Below are 21,144 nucleotides of genomic sequence, written 5' to 3' on the forward strand. Positions count from 1 at the left end.
TGAATGTCTCCGTCGGTCATATTTACCTTAACAAATACGATATTATACTTTTAAATATTTAACATATACATAACTTCAATGCATCCCCAAGCAATTTTTATTTATTTTTTGTTTAAAAAGATAGCACAATTTAAGATTTATGATCTCATGATTAAAATTGTCACATGTTCAAATGTGTCAAAACACAAGGATTCAATTAAGACTAATGCAAACCTGGTATTTATACTCTCTCCGTCTCATTTTATTTGTCTGATTTGATTTGATTAACGAAGTTTGACTAAGTTATTTTTAATTCAATTTTTTTACAATATTAAGTTTAGTATTAATATATAAAATTTATATATTTAAAAACTACCTTAAAACTACTATTAAACACAAATAATCAAATTTAAAAATAATTAAAAATTATTAAAGAAAATAAACAATGAAGAAATGAATAGTAAACAGGACAAACAAAATGGAACAGAGAGAATATGCATTTATAGGTGTACGATACTATAGATTTTATTTATTTATTTTTTAAAATTATAATCTAATAAATAAAAACAATAACCCATAGTAAATATCAAATAATAAAGTATAATATGGACAACCCCAACCAAGTTCGTCAGATTGTTAAATTGATAACCACAACGTTTCAAGCTAAGTTTGACTCCCAATGAGAGTGACCTATTGATCTTATTGATTTGAGTTGGCTAGCTATGGACAACTTAAACTGATTTATCTTCTTGTGATCCTTTGTCCGCCAGGATAACAAGGCGAGATTCACCTAATCCATACCCTCAAATAGTGACAACGGATTTCTCTTGTAAAAAAAAAAAACAAGCATATTAAAAGTAAAAAAAGCTAAGATTTATAGACATGTATTGTTCTAGTCTAGTCTAAATACACATCATCTTGAAATAGATCAAGAAATATAAACATGGATTGCTTTGAAATGAATACTAATGTTTTATTCATTATACATATTGTTTTAGGGTAAATACACACGAGCCAAATACAAATTATTTCAATCTGAACCTACATCATTTCAACTTAAATAGATGAGAATATAATTGTGTTGTATTCAATGATAATGTCTGAGAGTACAGGGAGCGAATATATAGAGATGCTAGATAGAATCCTAGTCTAACACGAATAATATAGTCCTAGTCTAATATGGATAAAAGAGTCCTAATAGTCCTAATACTCCCCCTCAAGCACAAGGTTGGTCAGCCAAAACATTGAGCTAGCAACGGAGTAAATTAAAACGTACAGACGAAAGAGACTTAGTAAAAATATCCGCTATCTAATCTTTGGTATAAATAAAATTGACTTGTAATCCCTTCTTCGCGACTTTATCACGAACAAAGTGGTAGTCGATCTCAATGTGTTTGGTGCGAGCATGAAACACCGGATTAGCACACAGATAAGTAGCTCCCAGATTGTCACACCAGAGTTTGGGCACAGAAGGTGGCGCAAACCCGATTTCCTTCATCAGAGAGACGAGCCAAGTAACCTCTGCAGAGACATCAGCCAGTCCTTTGTATTCAGCCTCAGTTGATGAACGAGCCACAGTACGTTGTTTTCGACAAACCCATGAGACAAGATTGGTCCCCAAAAATACAGCAAAACCACTAGTAGATTTGCGATCATCAAGATTGCCAGCCCAATCCGAATCAGAATATGCATGAATATCTAGAGAAGGAGAAGACGTAATCTTAAGACCAAGATGTAGTGTCCCATTTACATACCGTAACACCCTCTTGAGAGCCGCCCAATTCGCAGTAGAGGGAGAGTGCATGTGTTGACATAAACGATTGACTGCATAGGAAAGATCAGGCCGAGTTACTGTAAGATATTGCAGAGCACCTGCAAAACTGCGATACTGAGTAGGATCAACGTATGGTACCACGGCATCAGTCTCGGCCTTCGTGGTTGAAAGCGGAGTAGCCACGGGCTTGCAATCAACCATACCTGCTCGTTTTAGAATATCCTTCATGTACCGTTGTTGAGACAGAAGCATGCCATCAGACAACGGAATGGTCTCAATACCCAGAAAGAACGAGGGCACATCCATATCACGAACTTTAAACTCAAGAGCCAACTTGTCAATAAGAGCAGTCACATGAGCCGGATCAGATCCCATAACCAAAATATCATCTACATAAACCAGAAAATATAAACAAGTATTGCCATGTGAATATATAAATAGAAAGACATCCGTCTTGGAAGGTGAGAAACCAGCAGAAACCAGAAAATCATGCAAACGAGTGAACCAAGCACGGGGAGCTTGCTTAAGCCCATATAAAGAACGTTGAAGGAGACAAACGTGCCCGGGCATCGTTTTGTCTTCATAACCAGGGGGCTGGCGCATATAAACCGTCTCAGCGAGATTGCCATTTAGAAAAGCATTGTATATGTCCAACTGTCGAATAGTCCATCCACGAGAAATAGCTAAAGATAAAAGAAGACGTACCGTAGTCGGTTTAACAACAGGACTAAAGGTCTCAAAGAAATCCTCGCCGGCAATTTGATTGAATCCCTTGGCAACTAACCGAGCCTTGTAACGCTCAATCGAACCATCAACCTTTTTCTTGGTTCTAAACACCCACTTACATCCAACTACATTCATACCTGATTTAAAGGGAACAAGCCTCCATGTATTGTTGTGCACCAAGGCATTAAATTCCAAATCCATTGCATCTCGCCATTCAGGAAATTTAACCGCTTGAGTAAAACATGTAGGTTCAGGAGTAACAGCAGCAGCAGATAAAGCAACATGATCATGTGGTCCCGAACTTCTCGTATTCATTCCATGAGAGCGAACGGGTGAGGGCGCGTGACGAGACCGACCACGAGGCCGGCCTCATGGCCGAGGAGCCGGCTGGTCCGTGACTGTTCGCTCGGACTCGGTCACGGGCTCGGCAGTAGCAGACTGCTGGCGGTGGTGGTCAGAAGCGGCTATGTGCGCGGCAGGAGGGTCACGAGCCGTGACAATAGTCGGATCACCACCAGAAACAATTGGTGCAACACCCCACGGCTCCGGGCGTGGTTTTGGAACCTGCGATTCCACAGAAGCTACAAAAGAAAAGACAGCCTCATCGAATCGCACACGGCGACAGATAAAAACCTTGTTAGTGTTAGTGTCTAAACAACGATAGCCACGAAAAGATGGAGGATATCCTAGAAACACACAAGGGGATGACCGAAACTGTAGTTTGTTGCGATTATAGGGACGCAGATTTGGAAAGCATAAACACCCAAAAACACGCAGATATGAATAAGATGGAGGAGACCGATGCAAAAGATAATGAGGAGATTTATCAGATAAGACAGGAGTGAGCATTTTATTGATTAGATAAACCGCAGTTTCAAAAGCATAATCCCAAAAACGAGACGAAACAGAGGATTGAGCCATTAATGCTAGTCCTGTTTCAACAACATGCCTATGCTTACGTTCTACCTTGCCATTTTGTTCATGAGTATACGCACATGATTGCCTGTGACGAATACCTAAGGACGCAAGAGTGGAACCAAGCTTTTTATATTCTCCCCCTAAATCAGATTGAAAAGAAATAATCTTGCGAGAAAAGGAACGTTCAACTAGTGACCGAAACTTATCAAATATAGCATACAAATCAGATTTAGCACGCATGGGATAATACCACATATAACGAGTGTAATCATCCACAAACAACACAAAATATTTAAAGCCAGACGCAGAAAGTAATGGCGCAGGGCCCCAAATATCTGAATAAATTAATTCCAAAGGATGCGTACTAGTAGTTTCAACACGAGACAAAGGAAAACGAGAAGATTTTCCTAATTGACAAGAGGAACAGACATTGGGAAGATCACTAGAATTAAATGTACCAACAGACGAAGACGCTAGAATTTTACGTAAGACTCAAGAATGAGGATGCCCCAATCGCATGTGCCAAACGTAAGAGGACCGTGCAGCAACAAATGCAGTAGGGGAAGTAGAAGACGCAGGCCATGTGTAGAGACCCCCATACGCATGTCCCTTAAAAAGAACATTCTTGGTCAAAATGTCTTTCACATAGAAACAAAGAGGGTGGAACTCAAAGAAAACATTATTGTCCTTTGCAAAATGCTGGACAGATAATAGAGAAGAAGAGAGACCAAGGACATGCAAAACATCATGTAACTTAAAAGACATAGAATCAGTGGCTAACGAAGCAGAACCAACATTAACAATAGGCAAACCTGTACCATTGCCGACTCGCAGAGTCTCCGGGCCATCATAACTTGTCGCATAAGTCATCAAAGAAGAATCAGGCGTTGCATGATTTGTAGCACCAGTGTCAGCAAACCACTGATGAGGACCGTTGGAATCACCATTATCACGAGAGATGGCCACATTAGCCTGAAAACCCGAAGCCCCTAAATAACGCCGAAAACAGTTGGCTCCCGTGTGACCAAAACGGTCACAAATTTGACACGGATCATCATAGCGCCAAAAATAATTGGCTCCCGTGTGGCCGAAACCATTACAAATTTGACACGGATCATCAACGTCACGTCGTTGACCGGACCGCTTCTGATACGATGTATCTTGGTTTGATGCCATCGGCTACTGCTACGAAGTGAGGAACATGGATGTTGGAAAAGAAAACCTTGGCTAACTGATACCAGATGAGAATATAATTGTGTTGTATTCAATGATAATGTTTGAGAGTACAGGAAGCGAATATATAGAGATGCTAGATAGAATACTAGTCTAACACGAATAATATAGTCCTAGTCTAGTATGGATAGTAGAGTCCTAATGGTCCTAATAAAATACACATATAATCATTGTTTTGGCATCAAAGCAACTAATATGATACAATTAATTATACTTTATTTTATTACTAGTTTTTCTACGCGCTTTGCGCGAATGAGATAATGCCCAATGATTATTTTTAAATAAGTATTTCAAAGTATTATAATTTTGATATTTAATTACAAGATAATGTAAAAGAAGACAATGGATAATGTAGTGAATATAATAAATTAATAAATTTGAAGGTAAGGAATCTTTGAGTTGTATAAAATAAAGATAATATAACTAATGAAATTATATATCTTTTTAATTTTTTTAATAATGAATAATTCATTTTAAATAGAAACATTATAGACATCTAATTATAAATTAATTAAATGTATATGTATTATTTTTTGTTGTAGCTACTAATTTAATAAGAGCAATAATGTGGCGTACATACTTTTCATCCACAATAATGAAATCATTGATTTTTTAATTTCCATTTGTTGTTGAGGCAAACTGTTTTGAGAGTTTCTCAATGACAATTACTATCAATAGAGGATGATAATAAATAATTCAAAATATAAGGTTACAATATATATTGTTATAATAATATAGTACAAATTAACTTATAAATTTCAATTCTTTAGAAGTTTTCATGCATTGATAAAAACATAATTGAAATATTAAGTTTTGTTCTCAATAATCAAAATAAGATTAATTAAACGGAAAAAAAAAACTTAACTTAAATTTATTTTTTTTAAATGAAATAAAATCAAATGATTTTCAAAGTTCCTAGTTTATAATCATTGAATGCTATGTATTTAGATGAGCTAATTATTTGACCAAAGTTTATATTAAATTTTATATTATATTTGTTAATACTTTGTAACATATTCGTAGTATATGTTTAACAATTATGCCAACTCTAATTGGGATGTGGTTCAACCCTAAGACTTTTCTTATAGAAATTAATGAGTAAGTTAAGAATAATAAATAGTTAACGGAATATTCTGTTAAGAAAGTTTATACTAACGGAATTTAAGGTTATTTAAGGGAAGAAAATAATATAATAAAGGGTAAATAAGGAAAATCCTTAAGAAATACTAAAATCAAAATAATATGAAACATTCATTTTAAGAAACAATTAGGACGGACATTTTTTTATTCCAGTTAAGGGCCTAACATTATTGGCTCTTATTAAAACTATAACTATACTAGTAATTCACCCGCGCGATGCACGGAAAAAATTATGTTATTATAAATATAAATAAAAAATAGAAAAACTAAAATATTTTAAATTATTTAATATAATAATATTTTTGAGCTTCCATTGGTCAAGTATTTATTATTTTTATAGAATACAAAATTACAATTAAAATTAAAATTAAAATTATAATTTTGTATGGTTAATATAATCTATAATTATGTGCATATTCAAATAAACTTATAGAGATAACTTACATAATTACATTGATTTATTCTTAATTGTATTTCATCTATATTATAATTTTTACAATACAAATAATAACTAAGATAATTACATTTGAAAAGCAAATTTCAAATTTTGTATGTGTAAATTTAAACTCTAATTGAACACATTTTTTATATGATTATATAATATATAGCTATTTTATTTTTTAAAAGTATATTTTTTATATTTTTTTTGAATGCGTATATTTTTTATATGATTATATAATATATAGCCATTTTATTTTTTAAATGTTGTGTTTTTTTTTTTCATTTTTATTTATAATATAAAGGATGTTGTGGCATTAATTGTAATATTAATTATTTCCCAAACCATATAGCTTTATTATATAAAGGATTGTAGACTAGTGTTTTTCACGCGCATTGCGCGATTGGGATAATGCCAATGTTTTTTTTTTTTTCAAATAAGTACTTTAAAGTATAATGCAAGATTATTTTGAAGTTGTTCATGCATAGATAATTAAATGTTGAATTTGCCTATTTAAATAGGTAATTCTAAATTTACAAATGCAAGATAATATAGTCAAGATTGATTATAATTGTCAATAAAATAATTGTATGGGTATGGTTGAAACCAAATACGGGACATAAGTGATACTGAAACATACCCATGCAATTATTTTATTGACAATTATAATCAATCTTGACTATATTATGTTGCATTTCTAAACTTATAATTACCTATTTTAATATTATAGAAACATACCTGCATAATTTCCCGTTGATATTGTGTCTGTGTCTGATCAGACTAAATCTCAACACAAAATTCCACGTTGATGTTGCGTTGCATAATAATTTAGGTTTGCACTTCTAATTAGTGGGCAATGGCTTAATATATAGACTAATGGTGTAGTTATCTATAAGGATTTGTGGGTTAGAGTTCTATTAAGACTTTAATATTAGAATTAGACTAATGGTGTAGGTACCAAGACTATGTGGCCTAATGGTACCCGGGTTGGATTTCCATTTGGGAGGTTGTGACTTTGAGCCTCAGTGGGGGCGTTATTGGTTCTTTGTGTTTCAGTATGTTAGAATTATAACTAATGGTGTTGTTATAACTCTATAGAGTTCTGTACGGAAAAATTAAAATCTTATATTTAATATAAAAGTTAACGAATAATCATATAATTTGACGGTCATTTTTTCTACCCATTATACGCCTAACTTTCTTTGGCTCTTATTAGTATAGTAGAAGTAGATATAAGATATTATAAGTACCCATGTAAACAACTACCCATTATACGCCTAACTTTCTTTGGTTCTTATTAGTATAGTAGAAGTAGATATAAGATATTATAAGTACCCATGTAAACAATACATACATCAAACGAGAAGACGCACGCCCTTGTGTGAATTGAGGTCAAAGTACCTATGACTCTATGAGGTCCCTGTACTATAGTGTTTTATTCAATTTAGTCCTTCTACTTTAATTTTGTTCATATTAGTCTCTATACTTTAAAAATCGAAATAATTAAGGACAATAGTCAATAGCTTATGTGAGCAAGTATTTATGTATTTATTTTGGATATATTAATTAATATATTGGTAGTAAAAGTAATTAATTTTAAATATTTATAAAATAATATATGAGTTGGCATGTAAGTATGATAACATGGCAGAGATAAAGTCAGTGCTACATAAGATATTGTCCTTAATTGTTTCATTTTTTAAAGTACAGGGACTAAATTGAACAAAATTAAAATAAAAGGACTAAATTGAACAAAACACAATAATGCATGAACCTTATAGATACTTTAACCGTGAATTGAACGTACAAATTTGTACACTTATAGAAGATTTGTGTCGCATAATATTTTACACATTTAAATTAGAGTTTATATTGTGTACTTTTACAATTTCTGAAGTTAACTTAGTATCCTAGTGTACACATTAATTATTATTTGTATTGTGCACTTTAGAATTATAATTTTTAAACATTACTTTTGGATTACACTTGTAACTTGTAAGTACTCCGTATCATACAATACAATTTATAACTCAGCTCGATGCATTTTAGAGTTATTAAGATTAATAAGAATAATAAATAATATAATGACAGAAATTAAAGAAGATAAGATTTAGGTAGTTCGACAATTAGTTTATGTTCACCAGAGTTCTATTCTTTTATTAATTGTGATGGTAATGATTAGAACTTACAGGATTACAAGTATCATATTTATATGCAACCATAAACATGTACAAGTACAAAAATATCTCTGCAATATGTGTCTGACCCAATTCGCTCTACTCATTCCTTATATGAAACATACTCAATAATGTTGGAGATTACATTCAAGATGGTGGTTTAAAGTGTGTAGAAGGAAGACACTCTTGTCCCACATTGGAAGGATAAGGGACTAATTCCCACCTTTTTAATACCAACCCATTTGGAAGGCTTAAACTATTGTAGAGAGAGAAGGAAAGGAAACCCCACACGCGCGTTGCCGCCCGCCCGGCCCGGTTCGGTTCGCACGCGCGTCGCGGTGGGGTCAGCGTTTTACTCGGACTTTATTTTAATTCCGAGTTTTTTCCTTTTTAGAGGTAGATTTCATGTAGAAATCTACCATCCACACATTAAGTTGTGGTGGAACAAGTCTTCCTATTCTTGTGGGCATTTTCACCACAACTCTTCCTAAAATCGTGGAGCATGAATGGCTGAGAGGGGAGGGGCGGGTATTTCCAATACTATAAATACCCTGCTTCTCCTCAGTTCTATTCACTCATCAAATTCTCTTCTTCTCTTCTGCAATCCTGAGCTTCGGTGTTAACTGGTCGAAAGCAACCGGTAAGACTACAACCGTCTCCGGGAAATTTTTGCTTTTAAGGTAGTGTCTTGCACACGTCACCGATCCCTTCAGGATTCATCCATTCTCAGCCTATAAAAAACAGTAGCCCCAGGTCTACGACATATTCTATCCGAATTTTCCCCAACAGTTAAAAGCAAAAATTACATTCCTTTTTATTATTTCGGATACGATGTCGAGCTTCGTACCTAAGGCTGCATCTGACCTTGCCAAGCTTCAACCTCTTGACGGCTTAAACTATCGTCGTTGGGCAGTCAAGATGCTCATACACATCGAATCTGCTGAACTGGAATACGTTCTCACGTATGTTCCTGAACCTGCTCAAGCGAAAGCTGCTGACTCCACTAATCCTCAAATAGAGGACGGCTCCACTTCAACCCCTGTGTCTGCAACACCTGAACCTGTCACAACTGACAAGTCTCAAGACATTCGGGCTAAGTTCGAGCGGGACAACAAAACGGTTCGCGGTCTTCTGCTGCATCACATGTCTGACAACCTGTTAGACATCTATGCTAAATACAAATCTGCAAAGGAAATCTGGGACATGCTCAAAAGGAAGTATGGCGCTGATGATGCAGGTCGGAGGAAGTACACGGTTGGGAGGTGGCTCAACTATCGTATGGTGGATACAAAACCAGTGATCGAGCAAGTGCACGAATATGAGAATCTGGTGTCCGACCTTGAAGCTGAACTCATTCCGGTAAGTGAAGTGCTACAAACCTATGCCTTACTTGAGAAGTTGCCAGAATCCTGGGGAGAGTTTCAAAACAAAGTAAAAATGAGTCCAAGGATTACTCTTGGGAAGAGATGGTCAATCACATCAACATAGAAGACGCCTATCGACAAAGGTCTGTTTCTAATTCTGGTACGTTAAAAGCTAACATGGTTGAATCCAGTGATGTTAAAGGTGATAGGTCCAGAACTGGGAGTGGTGGACAAAATAAAGGCTGGAAAAGAGGAGTCAAAGCCAACAATAACAACAAGTTCAAAAACAACCAGAAGAAAGGGAAAGGAGGACCTTGTTAAGTCTGTGGGAAGAACGGTCATCGCGCGGCGCAGTGCTATCGCCGATGGGGCGCAAACGACCAAAAGAATGTCCAACAAGAGAACAAGAATCAAGCAAACGTGGTGGAAGAGACTGAAGTCATAGCAGCGGTTGTGACGCTGGAAGCAAATGTGGTGACTGGCACGGAAGAATGGATCATAGACACTGGAGCAACTCGGCACTTTTGTGCGAGTAGGATCATGTTCAAGGAGTTTCGTGCCTTCACTCAAGGACAAGGAGATCAAGTCTATATGGGAAACGACAGTACTGCTGAGGTAAGAGGAATAGGAACAGTAGAGATAAAACTCAATTCCACAAAGTATCTGTTTCTGTCTAATGTGTTGTATGTCCCCACTATGCGGAGGAACTTGGTCTCAGGGCCCTTGTTGGTTAGGGCCGGGATCAAACTTGTGTTTGAATTCGAGAGAATGATCATGACCCGTAGAGGGGAGTACCTAGGGAAGGCTTATTTACGTGGGGGGCTGTTTGTTTTGCCCCTCATTGCATTCACTTCTGCAAACTTTGAAACTTTCATGAATAATCTTGCCACACGTAATGGCGGTTCTGCGTATATTGCTGTTTCTTTTGATGTATGGCATGCTAGATTAGGACACGTTGGTCTCAAATGCATGAGTAGATTAAAAACCATGAATATGCTCTCAAACGTGCAAGATGATTCACTTTCTCAATGTGAAGTATGTGCTGAAGCTAAACTAGCTAGAAAACCTTTCATTACTGCAAAGCATCATACAATTTGCGCTCTAGAGTTAATACACTCAGACATAGCTGATTTTAAAAATACTGAGACAAAAGGGGGAAAGCGATATTATATATCCTTTATAGATGATTTCACTCGGTTTTCAAAGATATATCTGCTTAGAACTAAAGATGAGGCAGAGCAAAAATTTATAAGCTTTAAAACTGAAGTAGAAAATCAGTTAGAGAAAAAGATAAAAAGACTCAGGTCTGACAGGGGTGGAGAGTATGAGTCTACCTCCCTCAAAACCTTTTGTGAAAAACATGGAATCATCCATGAGGTGACAGCACCTTATACACCACAACAAAATGGTGTGGCTGACAGGAAAAATAGAACCCTAAAGGAAATGATAAATGCCTTTCTAATAAGCGCAGGTGCTTCTAACTCTTTGTGGGGGGAAGCTGCATTAACAGCTAACCACGTCCTCAACAGGATACCTCACAAAGGTTATGAAAAAACTCCATATGAGCTATGGAAAGGTTACGCACCCAATCTAAAATACTTCAAAGTGTGGGGGTGCCTGGCCAAGGTAGGTCTTCCTTACTTCAAGAAACCTAATCTTGGCCCTAAAACCTCAGATGCAATATTTGTGGGGTATGCAGAAAATAGCGCTGCATATAGATTTATGTACCTAGACGGCCACTCTATGTGCGAGGCACGAGAGGCCGAGTTCTTCGAACACATATTCCCACTAAAACGTGGATCAAATACCTATGAAAAAGTCTCGTCCTCACTACCTTCAACTTCTGAAACAGAAATTGAGTCAGAAGAACCCAGAAGGAGTAAGAGAAAAAGGACCGAGACAAGTTTTGGGCCTGATTTCATTACGTACATTTCTGAAGTAAATGACATTAATGAAATTTCTGATCAGTTTGTGTGTCAGTTAATTCTAGAGGAGGAACCAAAATCCTTTGAGGCAGCTACGCGCTCAGTCGATGCGGTCTTCTGGAAAGAAGCAATACAAAGTGAGCTAGATTCAATCAAATCTAATCACACTTGGGAGGTTGTAGACCTACCGAAGGGAGCCAAACCTATTGGCTGTAAGTGGATCTTCAAAAGGAAGATGAGACCCGATGGGTCGATTGAAAGGTACAAAGCAAGACTTGTGGCTAAGGGATATAAACAGAAGTTTGGTGAGGACTACTTCTGCACCTATTCCCCTGTAACAAAAATAGCCACAATACGCATATTGTTTGCTCTAGCGTCTTCTCACAAGTGGCTAGTCCATCAAATGGATGTAAAAACAGCTTTCCTAAATGGAGACCTGGAAGAAGAAATTTACATGTCTCAACCTCCTGGATGCGCCAACCCCGGGCAAGAAGGGAAGGTATGTAGACTAGTAAAATCCCTATATGGGTTAAAGCAAGCTCCCAAACAGTGGTACGAGAAGTTCCACAAAACACTGTTAGATCTGGGATACACGGTAAACCGATCAGATGCTTGTTTGTACTCAAAAGAGATTGAGTCTAGCATTGTCTTGATTTGCATTTATGTAGATGATATGCTAATCTTTAGCTCAAATATAAATGCAATAAAAGAGACAAAGAGGTCTCTGTGTGACAAGTTTGATATGAAAGATATGGGCGAAGCCGATGTGATACTTGGAGTGAAAGTCATCAAAGAGAAAGATGGCTACAAGTTGTCACAGGGTCACTACACAGAGAAACTGCTAAAGAAGTTTAACAGTTTTGAAGTGAACCCTGCGCAAACTCCATATGACCCAAGTGCAAAACTCTCGAAGAACACAGAGGCAAGTGTGTCTCAAGAGGAATATGCGAAAATAATTGGGAGTCTGATGTTCTTAATGAACTATACCAGACCGAATATTGCACTTGCGGTAAATCGACTAAGTCGATACACTCATAATCCCAGCGATACCCATTGGAATGCACTAAAGAGAGTGTTACGCTATCTAAAGGGAACGATGAACTGGGGATTGCACTTTTCTGGCTTCCCAGCGTCCCTAGAGGGGTATTGCGATGCGAATTGGGTGAATGATAGTGATGAGGTGAGCTCCACCAGCGGGTATGTTTTTACCATGGGAGGAGCAGCAGTATCGTGGAAATCCACGAAACAGGCGTGCATAGCCAGATCAACGATGGAAGCTGAATTTATAGCTCTTGATCTAGCAGGGCAAGAGGCTGAGTGTCTTAGAAACCTACTGGCAGACGTGCCATTGTGGGGGTCTTCTACGCCGTCAGTGCCCATACATTGTGACTCGCAAGCTGCGAAATGCGTAGCCAAAAATAGTGCCTATAATGGTAAGAGGAGACACATAGGAGTCAGACATGAGTCTGTGAGACAACTAATTCTAAGTGGTGTACTTTCACTAGAATATGTGAAATCCGAAAAGAACATTGCAGATCCTCTCACGAAGGGGCTAAACAAAAGAGCCATCCTCGAAACATCGAGGGAGATGGGCTTAATAGCAATACAGTGAGCAAACTTCGAGGTTATATAAACCTGGAAGCTAAACACACCTATTCAGAGATAGGTCTCAGGTCAAAGAGTTGACCTTACGAGAAAGACCAAGTTATATATACTTACAGGGTGATTGCTGGTGTGTGAACTGAGTTCAAAACTAACTCTTCTTTCGATAGTTCAAGATCTAATTCACTATCAAAGGAGAAAGTTACTCAAGTCACTACGTGTCAGTTCAAGGTACAACCACTGACATTACGATCAGCACTCATGCCAGAAATTCCGTCTTCTTCTTGCCACCTTGAATGTGTGGGGGATTGTTGGAGATTACATTCAAGATGGTGGTTTAAAGTGTGTAGAAGGAAGACACTCTTGTCCCACATTGGAAGGATAAGGGACTAATTCCCACCTTTTTAATACCAACCCATTTGGAAGGCTTAAACTATTGTAGAGAGAGAAGGAAAGGAAACCCCACTCGCGCGCCGCCGCCGCCCGCCCGGCCCGGTTCGCACGCGCGTCGCGGTGTGGTCAGCGTTTTACTCGGACTTTATTTTAATTCCGAGTTTTTTCCTTTTTAGAGGTAGATTTCATGTAGAAATCTACCATCCACACATTAAGTTGTGGTGGAACAAGTCTTCCTATTCTTGTGGGCATTTTCACCACAACTCTTCCTAAAATCGTGGAGCATGAATGGCTGAGAGGGGAGGGGCGGGTATTTCCAATACTATAAATACCTTGCTTCTCCTCAGTTCTATTCACTCATCAAATTCTCTTCTTCTCTTCTGCAATGCTGAGCTTCGGTGTTAACTGGTCGAAAGCAACCGGTAAGACTACAACCGTCTCCGGGAAATTTTTGCTTTTAAGGTAGTGTCTTGCACACGTCACCGATCCCTTCAGGATTCATCCATTCTCAGCCTATAAAAAACAGTAGCCCCAGGTCTACGACATATTCTATCCGAATTTTCCCCAACAAATAATTCTCTACATTGAGGAATATGCCCCTTAAGAGAAAAGACATATCTTACATATACCATGGGTTGGGGTAACCATGTTCATCTAGCATTTGAAAACACCCAACACGTCCAAGCAATGTTTAAACTTGTCAGTGGTAACTACCTTTGTAACATGTTTGCTACATTCTCAATGATATGAATTTTCTACAACAAAATCGCACCAGAAGCAACAAACTCTCCAACCTTATGAAACAATATTACATTAATATGCATGGTTTTGACATGATATACTTGATTTTTTGCTAAAAAGATGGCACTTTAACTATCAAATTAAATATAACGGAACTCTACCTTTTTTTTTTTTTCTTTTGTGCAAACGACACATTGTGGTCCGGGTCTTTCTCTGTCCGTTTAATGGTCCAGGTCCACCCGGTTCGCTCCGAGAGACACAACGGAACTCTACCTTGGTCATTACCTAATTCCTTAATCAAACATGAAAGCCACAAAACCTCTTTAACTACCTCAGTCACAACCATGTATGTTGCCTCAGTTGTAGACAGAGCTACAACAGACTAAGCTAATGACTTCCAACAAATAGGACCACCACCAAGAGTAAAAACATACCCGTTGTAGAATGTTTGTTATCTATATCACCAGCATAATTAGAATCCACATATATATCCCATGAGTACAGGCTCACTTAGTTGACTCACAAAATACAATACATGCCCTTAGTGCCCCTTAACTACTGGGTAATCCACTTAACTGCTTTTCAAGTTTAGACATGTACTTACTAACTTGGCTAACAACATGAACCAAACCAGATTGAGTACAAACTATTGCATACATTAAGCAACCAACTGCACTGGCATAAGGAACCTTTATCATATCTTCATTCTCATTAATTTTTTGGAGACATTAACAAGATGAGAACTTAAAATGATTAACTAAAAAATTGCTAATCAATTTAGACTTACTCATCCCAAATCCGTCAATGACTTATTCTTTTATTAATTATAATGATGATGATTAAAATTTTCAAAATTACAAGATCATACTTATGAGTCCGAACTAAGCATCATACTCTAACCATGTATAAGTACAAAAATATTCGTATATTATGAATCTAACCCAATACGCTTCACTCATATTTCTTATATAAGGCATACTCAACTAGAGTTGGCACATTATACTTGGGTGGATCTAAAAAAGTTGAAATGACTGTAAAAGGTAGGAAGCTAGGGTTAAAATGGGAAAGATGGGGTTGGGGTGCAGATGGAATGGTAGTAGCACAGGAAAAGGCAGGCGTGGGCGTAGATAGGGCAGGCGGCAGGGAGAAGTAAGTGAAGAATAGTGGTGAGGTGAGGGGACATAATAAAATGCAAGGAATTGAAGGAATTTATGATAATGCATGTTTACGAGGAGGAGAGGTTCAAACTTCAAAACACAGAGATACGGATAGATCGGAGTATATGGAAATAATGCAAATATCCTCTTCTCATCTCTGCCCCAAAATAACGGCTGCATTATTATGCTCAGCTCTCACCTCACTCACTAGTCCAATTCCTCATCATTTTGTCTATCACCTTTTTCCTAATTATTCTAATCCCCTCTGTCCTCCCCCCATAATCATTATATCATCCCAACAAATCTTTTCTTCTGTACTTCTTGGATTGGAGAACCACAACCATCATTCTACTTGTAGCTATATATATATTAGCAAAATTATTTGCACGAGTGGAAAAATAACATTATGGATTTATGATTATTTTATTTTAAGAGATAAATCTATTTAAAATTATCACAATTCAATTCAGTCGTTTTAATCTGATTCGAAAGTACTACAATCTAATCACGTATAAAACTTAAACATAGCGCACTAGGTCAATTCTCATGTACTAATTCCCAACTCAAGAGATGGTCGTGGTCCAACATTGAGGACTAGTCCTCATGAAAGGTGTCGGTTGAAGGTATTTGTAACAGTACTATGAAAAGCATCCTTAATGGCCACAATGACTATGTTTGACAATAGGGATGCACCTTAATTGCAAACTTGTAAATTGTTGAGTACAATTCAATTGTCAAAGGCCAAGTTATTAATAAATCAGTAGATTAGTAGTTTAAGAATAATCGCCGGGGAGGGGGGGGTGATGAATTTTACCATTGAACCCGTATAGTAGCAAAATTGTATTGCGAATAATATATATAATCATTTTTTATCCTTTTATACATAATCGTGGCAATGAGTCAGTCATAAGATAATAGTCCACGTGAATCAATGTGGGAGGTAGTCTTGGTCTAACTTTGAGGACCAAACCATATATATGAAGAATGTTTGTGGGAAGATATCACAAAAATACCACGAAAAGTCTCTATAATGACCATAATAGTCATATTGATGATGGAAATATGTTTTAATTGTGAGCAATCACTTGTCAAGGACAATATAATATTCTAATTATCAAAGGATGAGCTATAACTAAATTATTAGTCTTAACGACCAACAAAATTATTGTAGCAAAATTATTTTGTGAATAATATAATATAAAAATTTTGCTTTTATACATATCATGAATTAAAATTTTTAGGAAAATGTAGTGTTGATGGAATTGATTTGAAGGGAAATGATACACGCACGTACCAATCGGATGAAAAAAGGATGATGAGGTGTCAAAATTGGGAGTCTAGGGTCGTAGCTTCACTACCCTTGGGGCCCAACTTCAACCTCAACCTCTGCAAACCTGCAACAAGAACTCAGACCAGCCTGGGACTACATATGCAACTAATTTGTTTACCCCAACTAAGACTTCAACCAGCCTAACCTAGTACAGTCAAGGATTACCACAAGTTGTAAATTGGAAAATCAAACCTAATTTTCTAACACATAACCCATCAATTTGCAACAGTTTAAGTTATACCCAGTATTTGATATAACTAACTCATCAATTTACACCAATTTAAGTTATATCCAATATTCGATATAACGTACTAGTACATCAATTTGCACAAGTTTAAGTTATACTCAGTATTCGATATAACTAACACATCAATTTGCACCAATTTAAGTTATACCCAGTATTGAGCAAGTTGTAAATTCGAAAATCAAACCTAATTTTCTAACACATAACCCATCATTTTGCACCAGTTTAAGTTATACCCAATATTCGATATAACTAACCTATCAATTTGCACCAGTTTAAGTTATATCCAGTATTCGATATAATGTACTAACACATCAATTTGCACCAATTTAAGTTATACCCAGTATTCGATATAACTAACCCATCAATTTGCACCAATTTAAGTTATACCTAGTATTCGATATAATTAACCCATCAATTTGCTTCAATTTAAGTTATACCCAGTATTCAATATAACTAACCCATCAATTTACACTAATTTAAGTTATACCCACTATTCGATATAACTAGGTCAACCTCAATAATTATTTTTACATGTTCTATTCTTGTAATCTATGAACAAATTACTAGTGAACTATCCAATTAATGATAGTCTCCAAGTGTTTCTCTTTTCAATTTTTATACATTTTTGTTGGGTGAATTACAAGAAGCAAATGCATGTTACCTATTCATACTGGTCCCGGCACATGAATTTTGTGCCTATATTATTGATATATAGAATGATTGATGCCGTACATGGCCTTAGCTTGTCTATTTTTTAAAATCGAAATTGTGAATATATAAATTATCCGTTATAATTACAATATTAACTTATGAACGAATATGTTTAATACAATCAATCTTTTCAAAAAAAAATGTTTAATACAATCAATGAATACGTCCTATTACAACAAGTAACCACATTAGTGTACAAACAATGATTTATATCATATAAACACTACCAAATTGCTCTAGTGATTATATCCTTTTATTAAATTGGAGAATGTGTATGTTCAGTTTCAACTAAAAATTTAATTAAGCTGATATTTAGACTGAACGCTTATTATTTACTCCGTATATATTATAAATGCTCAACTGGGTAGAATTGAATTTTTTGCGGTCAAATCCTTGCTTGAGAGAGTGAGAGAGCTGAGATTGAGCAATTATACTTTAGGTCATTAGTGTATGTGTATTATATAAATTAGAATACACTCAACCATGTTGTTAGAGTATGGTAGGTATATATATGAATAAATATACTCCATATAGTATGCATGTATATATATTCATCATATCCGAATTCTATATTTATCAAACATAAGCTATCAAGAAGGTAGCCTAGGTTGGTATATATGTCTTTTATGAGAATTTGAAGGGAACATAAAACAATTCTCAGCTACCACATCATTTTTTAAAGTTACACTACTATCAATTCTTTATAAACAAGCTAAGTTAGGAAATTAAAGTTGAGAGTAGAATTTCAATCAGGCAAAAGTGTTACAAAAAAAAAAAAAAAAAAAACCCTTATTATATATATAAGCTTTAAGGAGATGTTACTATATATGCAATTATGCATATTGAATGAGTTAACACCTTTTGGCATGCAATAATATATCTCTAAAGTGTAGCAAATTAAGTTAGTTGATCAATCCGGTCCAACTTAGACCTTTAAAGAAAAATCCTAAAAATGATTTATTGTATTGTATGGATACATAATCTCCTTAAATTAGCAAAGTTTGACTATTGGTACTGAATTTTCCATTCCATATATTAACCCCATCCATCTTTAAATACATACAATAATGCAGTGTGTACCAAATTTGTAATGATGATTTTTAGATCACTCACTATTAGCTGGAGTAGTAAATAGCATTACAGAGCTGATAATTCATATTGAGTGAGTAGTCTAACCCTCGGGGCCAGGAATTTTGTCTTTTGTGAACAGGCCGGACAGTGAACTCAGTGAATACTTAATAATTACAATAATTCAAGAAAACATAGAACTTAACCCATATTTAGTACTAAGATGTTTCATGAGCTAGGTAGCTAGGGGAAATGGAGAGAAGAAGTGGCCATGTTGTAGGAGTTGAGGGAGAGCTCAAGGGAAGCCCTAGATGCAGACCCATTGTCGTCGTAGTGGTACCACTGGTCAGTGTTGGTGTAGTATCCGCCGCCGTTGAACGACTCCTGCGGCGGCTTGCCGCTGTAGTTGTGGTGGTGGTGGTGGTGATCTGTGTGTACTGGGAAGAGAGGAAGGGTTTCTGGCTCCTTCTGATCATCTTCGTCTTGCTGATCCTCTTCTAGGGTTTCATGATCATCATAAGTGGACTTGATCTTTTCCAGAAAAGGGTAGTATGGGGTTGATGAAGAGTAGGGATGATGATGATGATTATCTACCCCAACCCAACCATAGTTTGGAGACGCCGCCATTACACACCCATTCCCATTGCTTCCTGCTGATATTGAGCAGTCCTGCTTGAAATAACATAACATAACATTATATTACCAACATTTAACCTTAAACATAAACACCAACCAAACTGGTCGGACTGTTGACTTGGTAATATAGTGGTGGCCGGTTTCCTTGTTATTAAAAGAACATTTTTTAGCATATATTACGTACCCTGAAGCTCCTCTCCATAGCCACAGTGTTTCCATAGCCGCCATAGTTTCCTATCTGACCAACAGCCACCATTCCAGGTGAAGAAGACGCTGGAAACCAAAAAAAAAAAAAAAAGAAGAAGGAAATAAACCATCAAATATGACATATGGTGTAGTTTTTTCTTGATCTTTCTTTGAAATCTTTAAAACAAAAATAAAAAAAAGTAAATAGAAAAACTAAGAAACCTGGATTGAAGGTGGAGCACTGATCAGATCTCCAAACGCCTCTCTGCATTTGCATGGAGAAGGTGGCGGCGGCGGCGGCGGCGTCAGGGGCGGTGGCGGAGACGGTGAGGCGCTTCTTCTGGCGCTCCCGGGCCTTGTGGTTCTGGAACCAGTAAAAGACGTTCTTCCCCTCTATCTTCCCGTACTGCCTCAGCTTGGCGGAGATCCTCTGAATCTGGTCCGCCGTCGGGGACCTCACTCCATTATTGTAGTAAAGCTCCTTCAAGATTCTTATCTGCTCCGTTGTCGGCGTCCACCTCGTACTGCTTTGCCTGCACAGGTATCCCCCGCCGTTAACGTTGCTGTTCTTGCTCCCACTCCCTCCTCCCTCTTCGTTCCCACCGCCCTGCTGGGCTTGGGTTTGATGATAGTATTGTTGTTGTTGAGGTTCCATGGCAGCAAAAGTATAGTACGTTGCAGGTGGAACAAGAAGAGAAGAAACAGAAGCAAGCAAATGACCTAACAGTGAGAGAGAGAAAGAGAAAGAGAAAGAGAAAGAGAAAGAGAAGGAGAGAGAGAGAGTTGGTGTCAGTGAGAGTGCATGAGGAAGGAGAGATAGATCGCCAGTTATAAAGAACTGGTTAGGGGTTTGTGAGGACATTCTATACTTTCATCGTACAATCTCAACCGTTATTCATTTTTTCTCTTTTGTTTCTTTGGTTAAATGTTATAATGCAAACACCAAATTCTATAATTTCATAAATACTCTAAACAATTCATTTAATTAAATATAATCTCTCTCTTTTCTTTACTTCATATAGAATTTGTGTAGTATAGGGTTCATGTGTGCCAAAAATTCGAAACTTAATTAATCCCACTAATAATAATAATCTCAACCATCAACTCATAATCTTTTTTTTTTTTTTTCTAAAAAAAAAAAAAAGAAGAAAAAGACAGCCATAGTGTACAAATCTTATACTAAGATCGATCATCAAATAAATTTAAAATTGTCCATTTTAGTAGTAAAACTATACTTTATTGATGTTGGGCAGTAGCTCAGAGAGTCGAATTCAGCATTCTGCCATCGAAATAAGTATAAAAGATATAAAGTTGTGTCTTTATTAGTTTTTTTTTTTTTTTTTTTTTTTTGGATATACCCCGTGTTTCCACCGTCGAACGCAGTGATTAATCACCTCA

At 36.6% G+C, this 21,144-nt stretch overlaps 1 protein-coding gene across 1 annotated transcript; it reads right to left on the reverse strand.

Annotated features, from left to right (window-relative positions):
- Positions 1-18,928: 18,928 nt before the first annotated feature.
- Positions 18,929-20,504, reverse strand: LOC109167571 (protein WUSCHEL). Its single transcript, XM_019316599.1, has 3 exons — positions 19,969-20,504; positions 19,745-19,833; positions 18,929-19,593 (listed from the first exon to the last, which is right to left on the reverse strand). The coding sequence occupies exons 1-3, from the start codon at positions 20,399-20,401 to the stop codon at positions 19,168-19,170; spliced, it is 948 nt and encodes a 315-aa protein (XP_019172144.1). The 5' UTR covers positions 20,402-20,504; the 3' UTR covers positions 18,929-19,167.
- Between the last annotated feature and the right edge of the window lie 640 nt (positions 20,505-21,144).

Source organism: Ipomoea nil, unplaced genomic scaffold (assembly GCF_001879475.1).
Source record: "Ipomoea nil cultivar Tokyo-kokei standard unplaced genomic scaffold, Asagao_1.1 scaffold3169, whole genome shotgun sequence".
In the NCBI taxonomy this organism is placed as follows: domain Eukaryota; kingdom Viridiplantae; phylum Streptophyta; class Magnoliopsida; order Solanales; family Convolvulaceae; genus Ipomoea; species Ipomoea nil.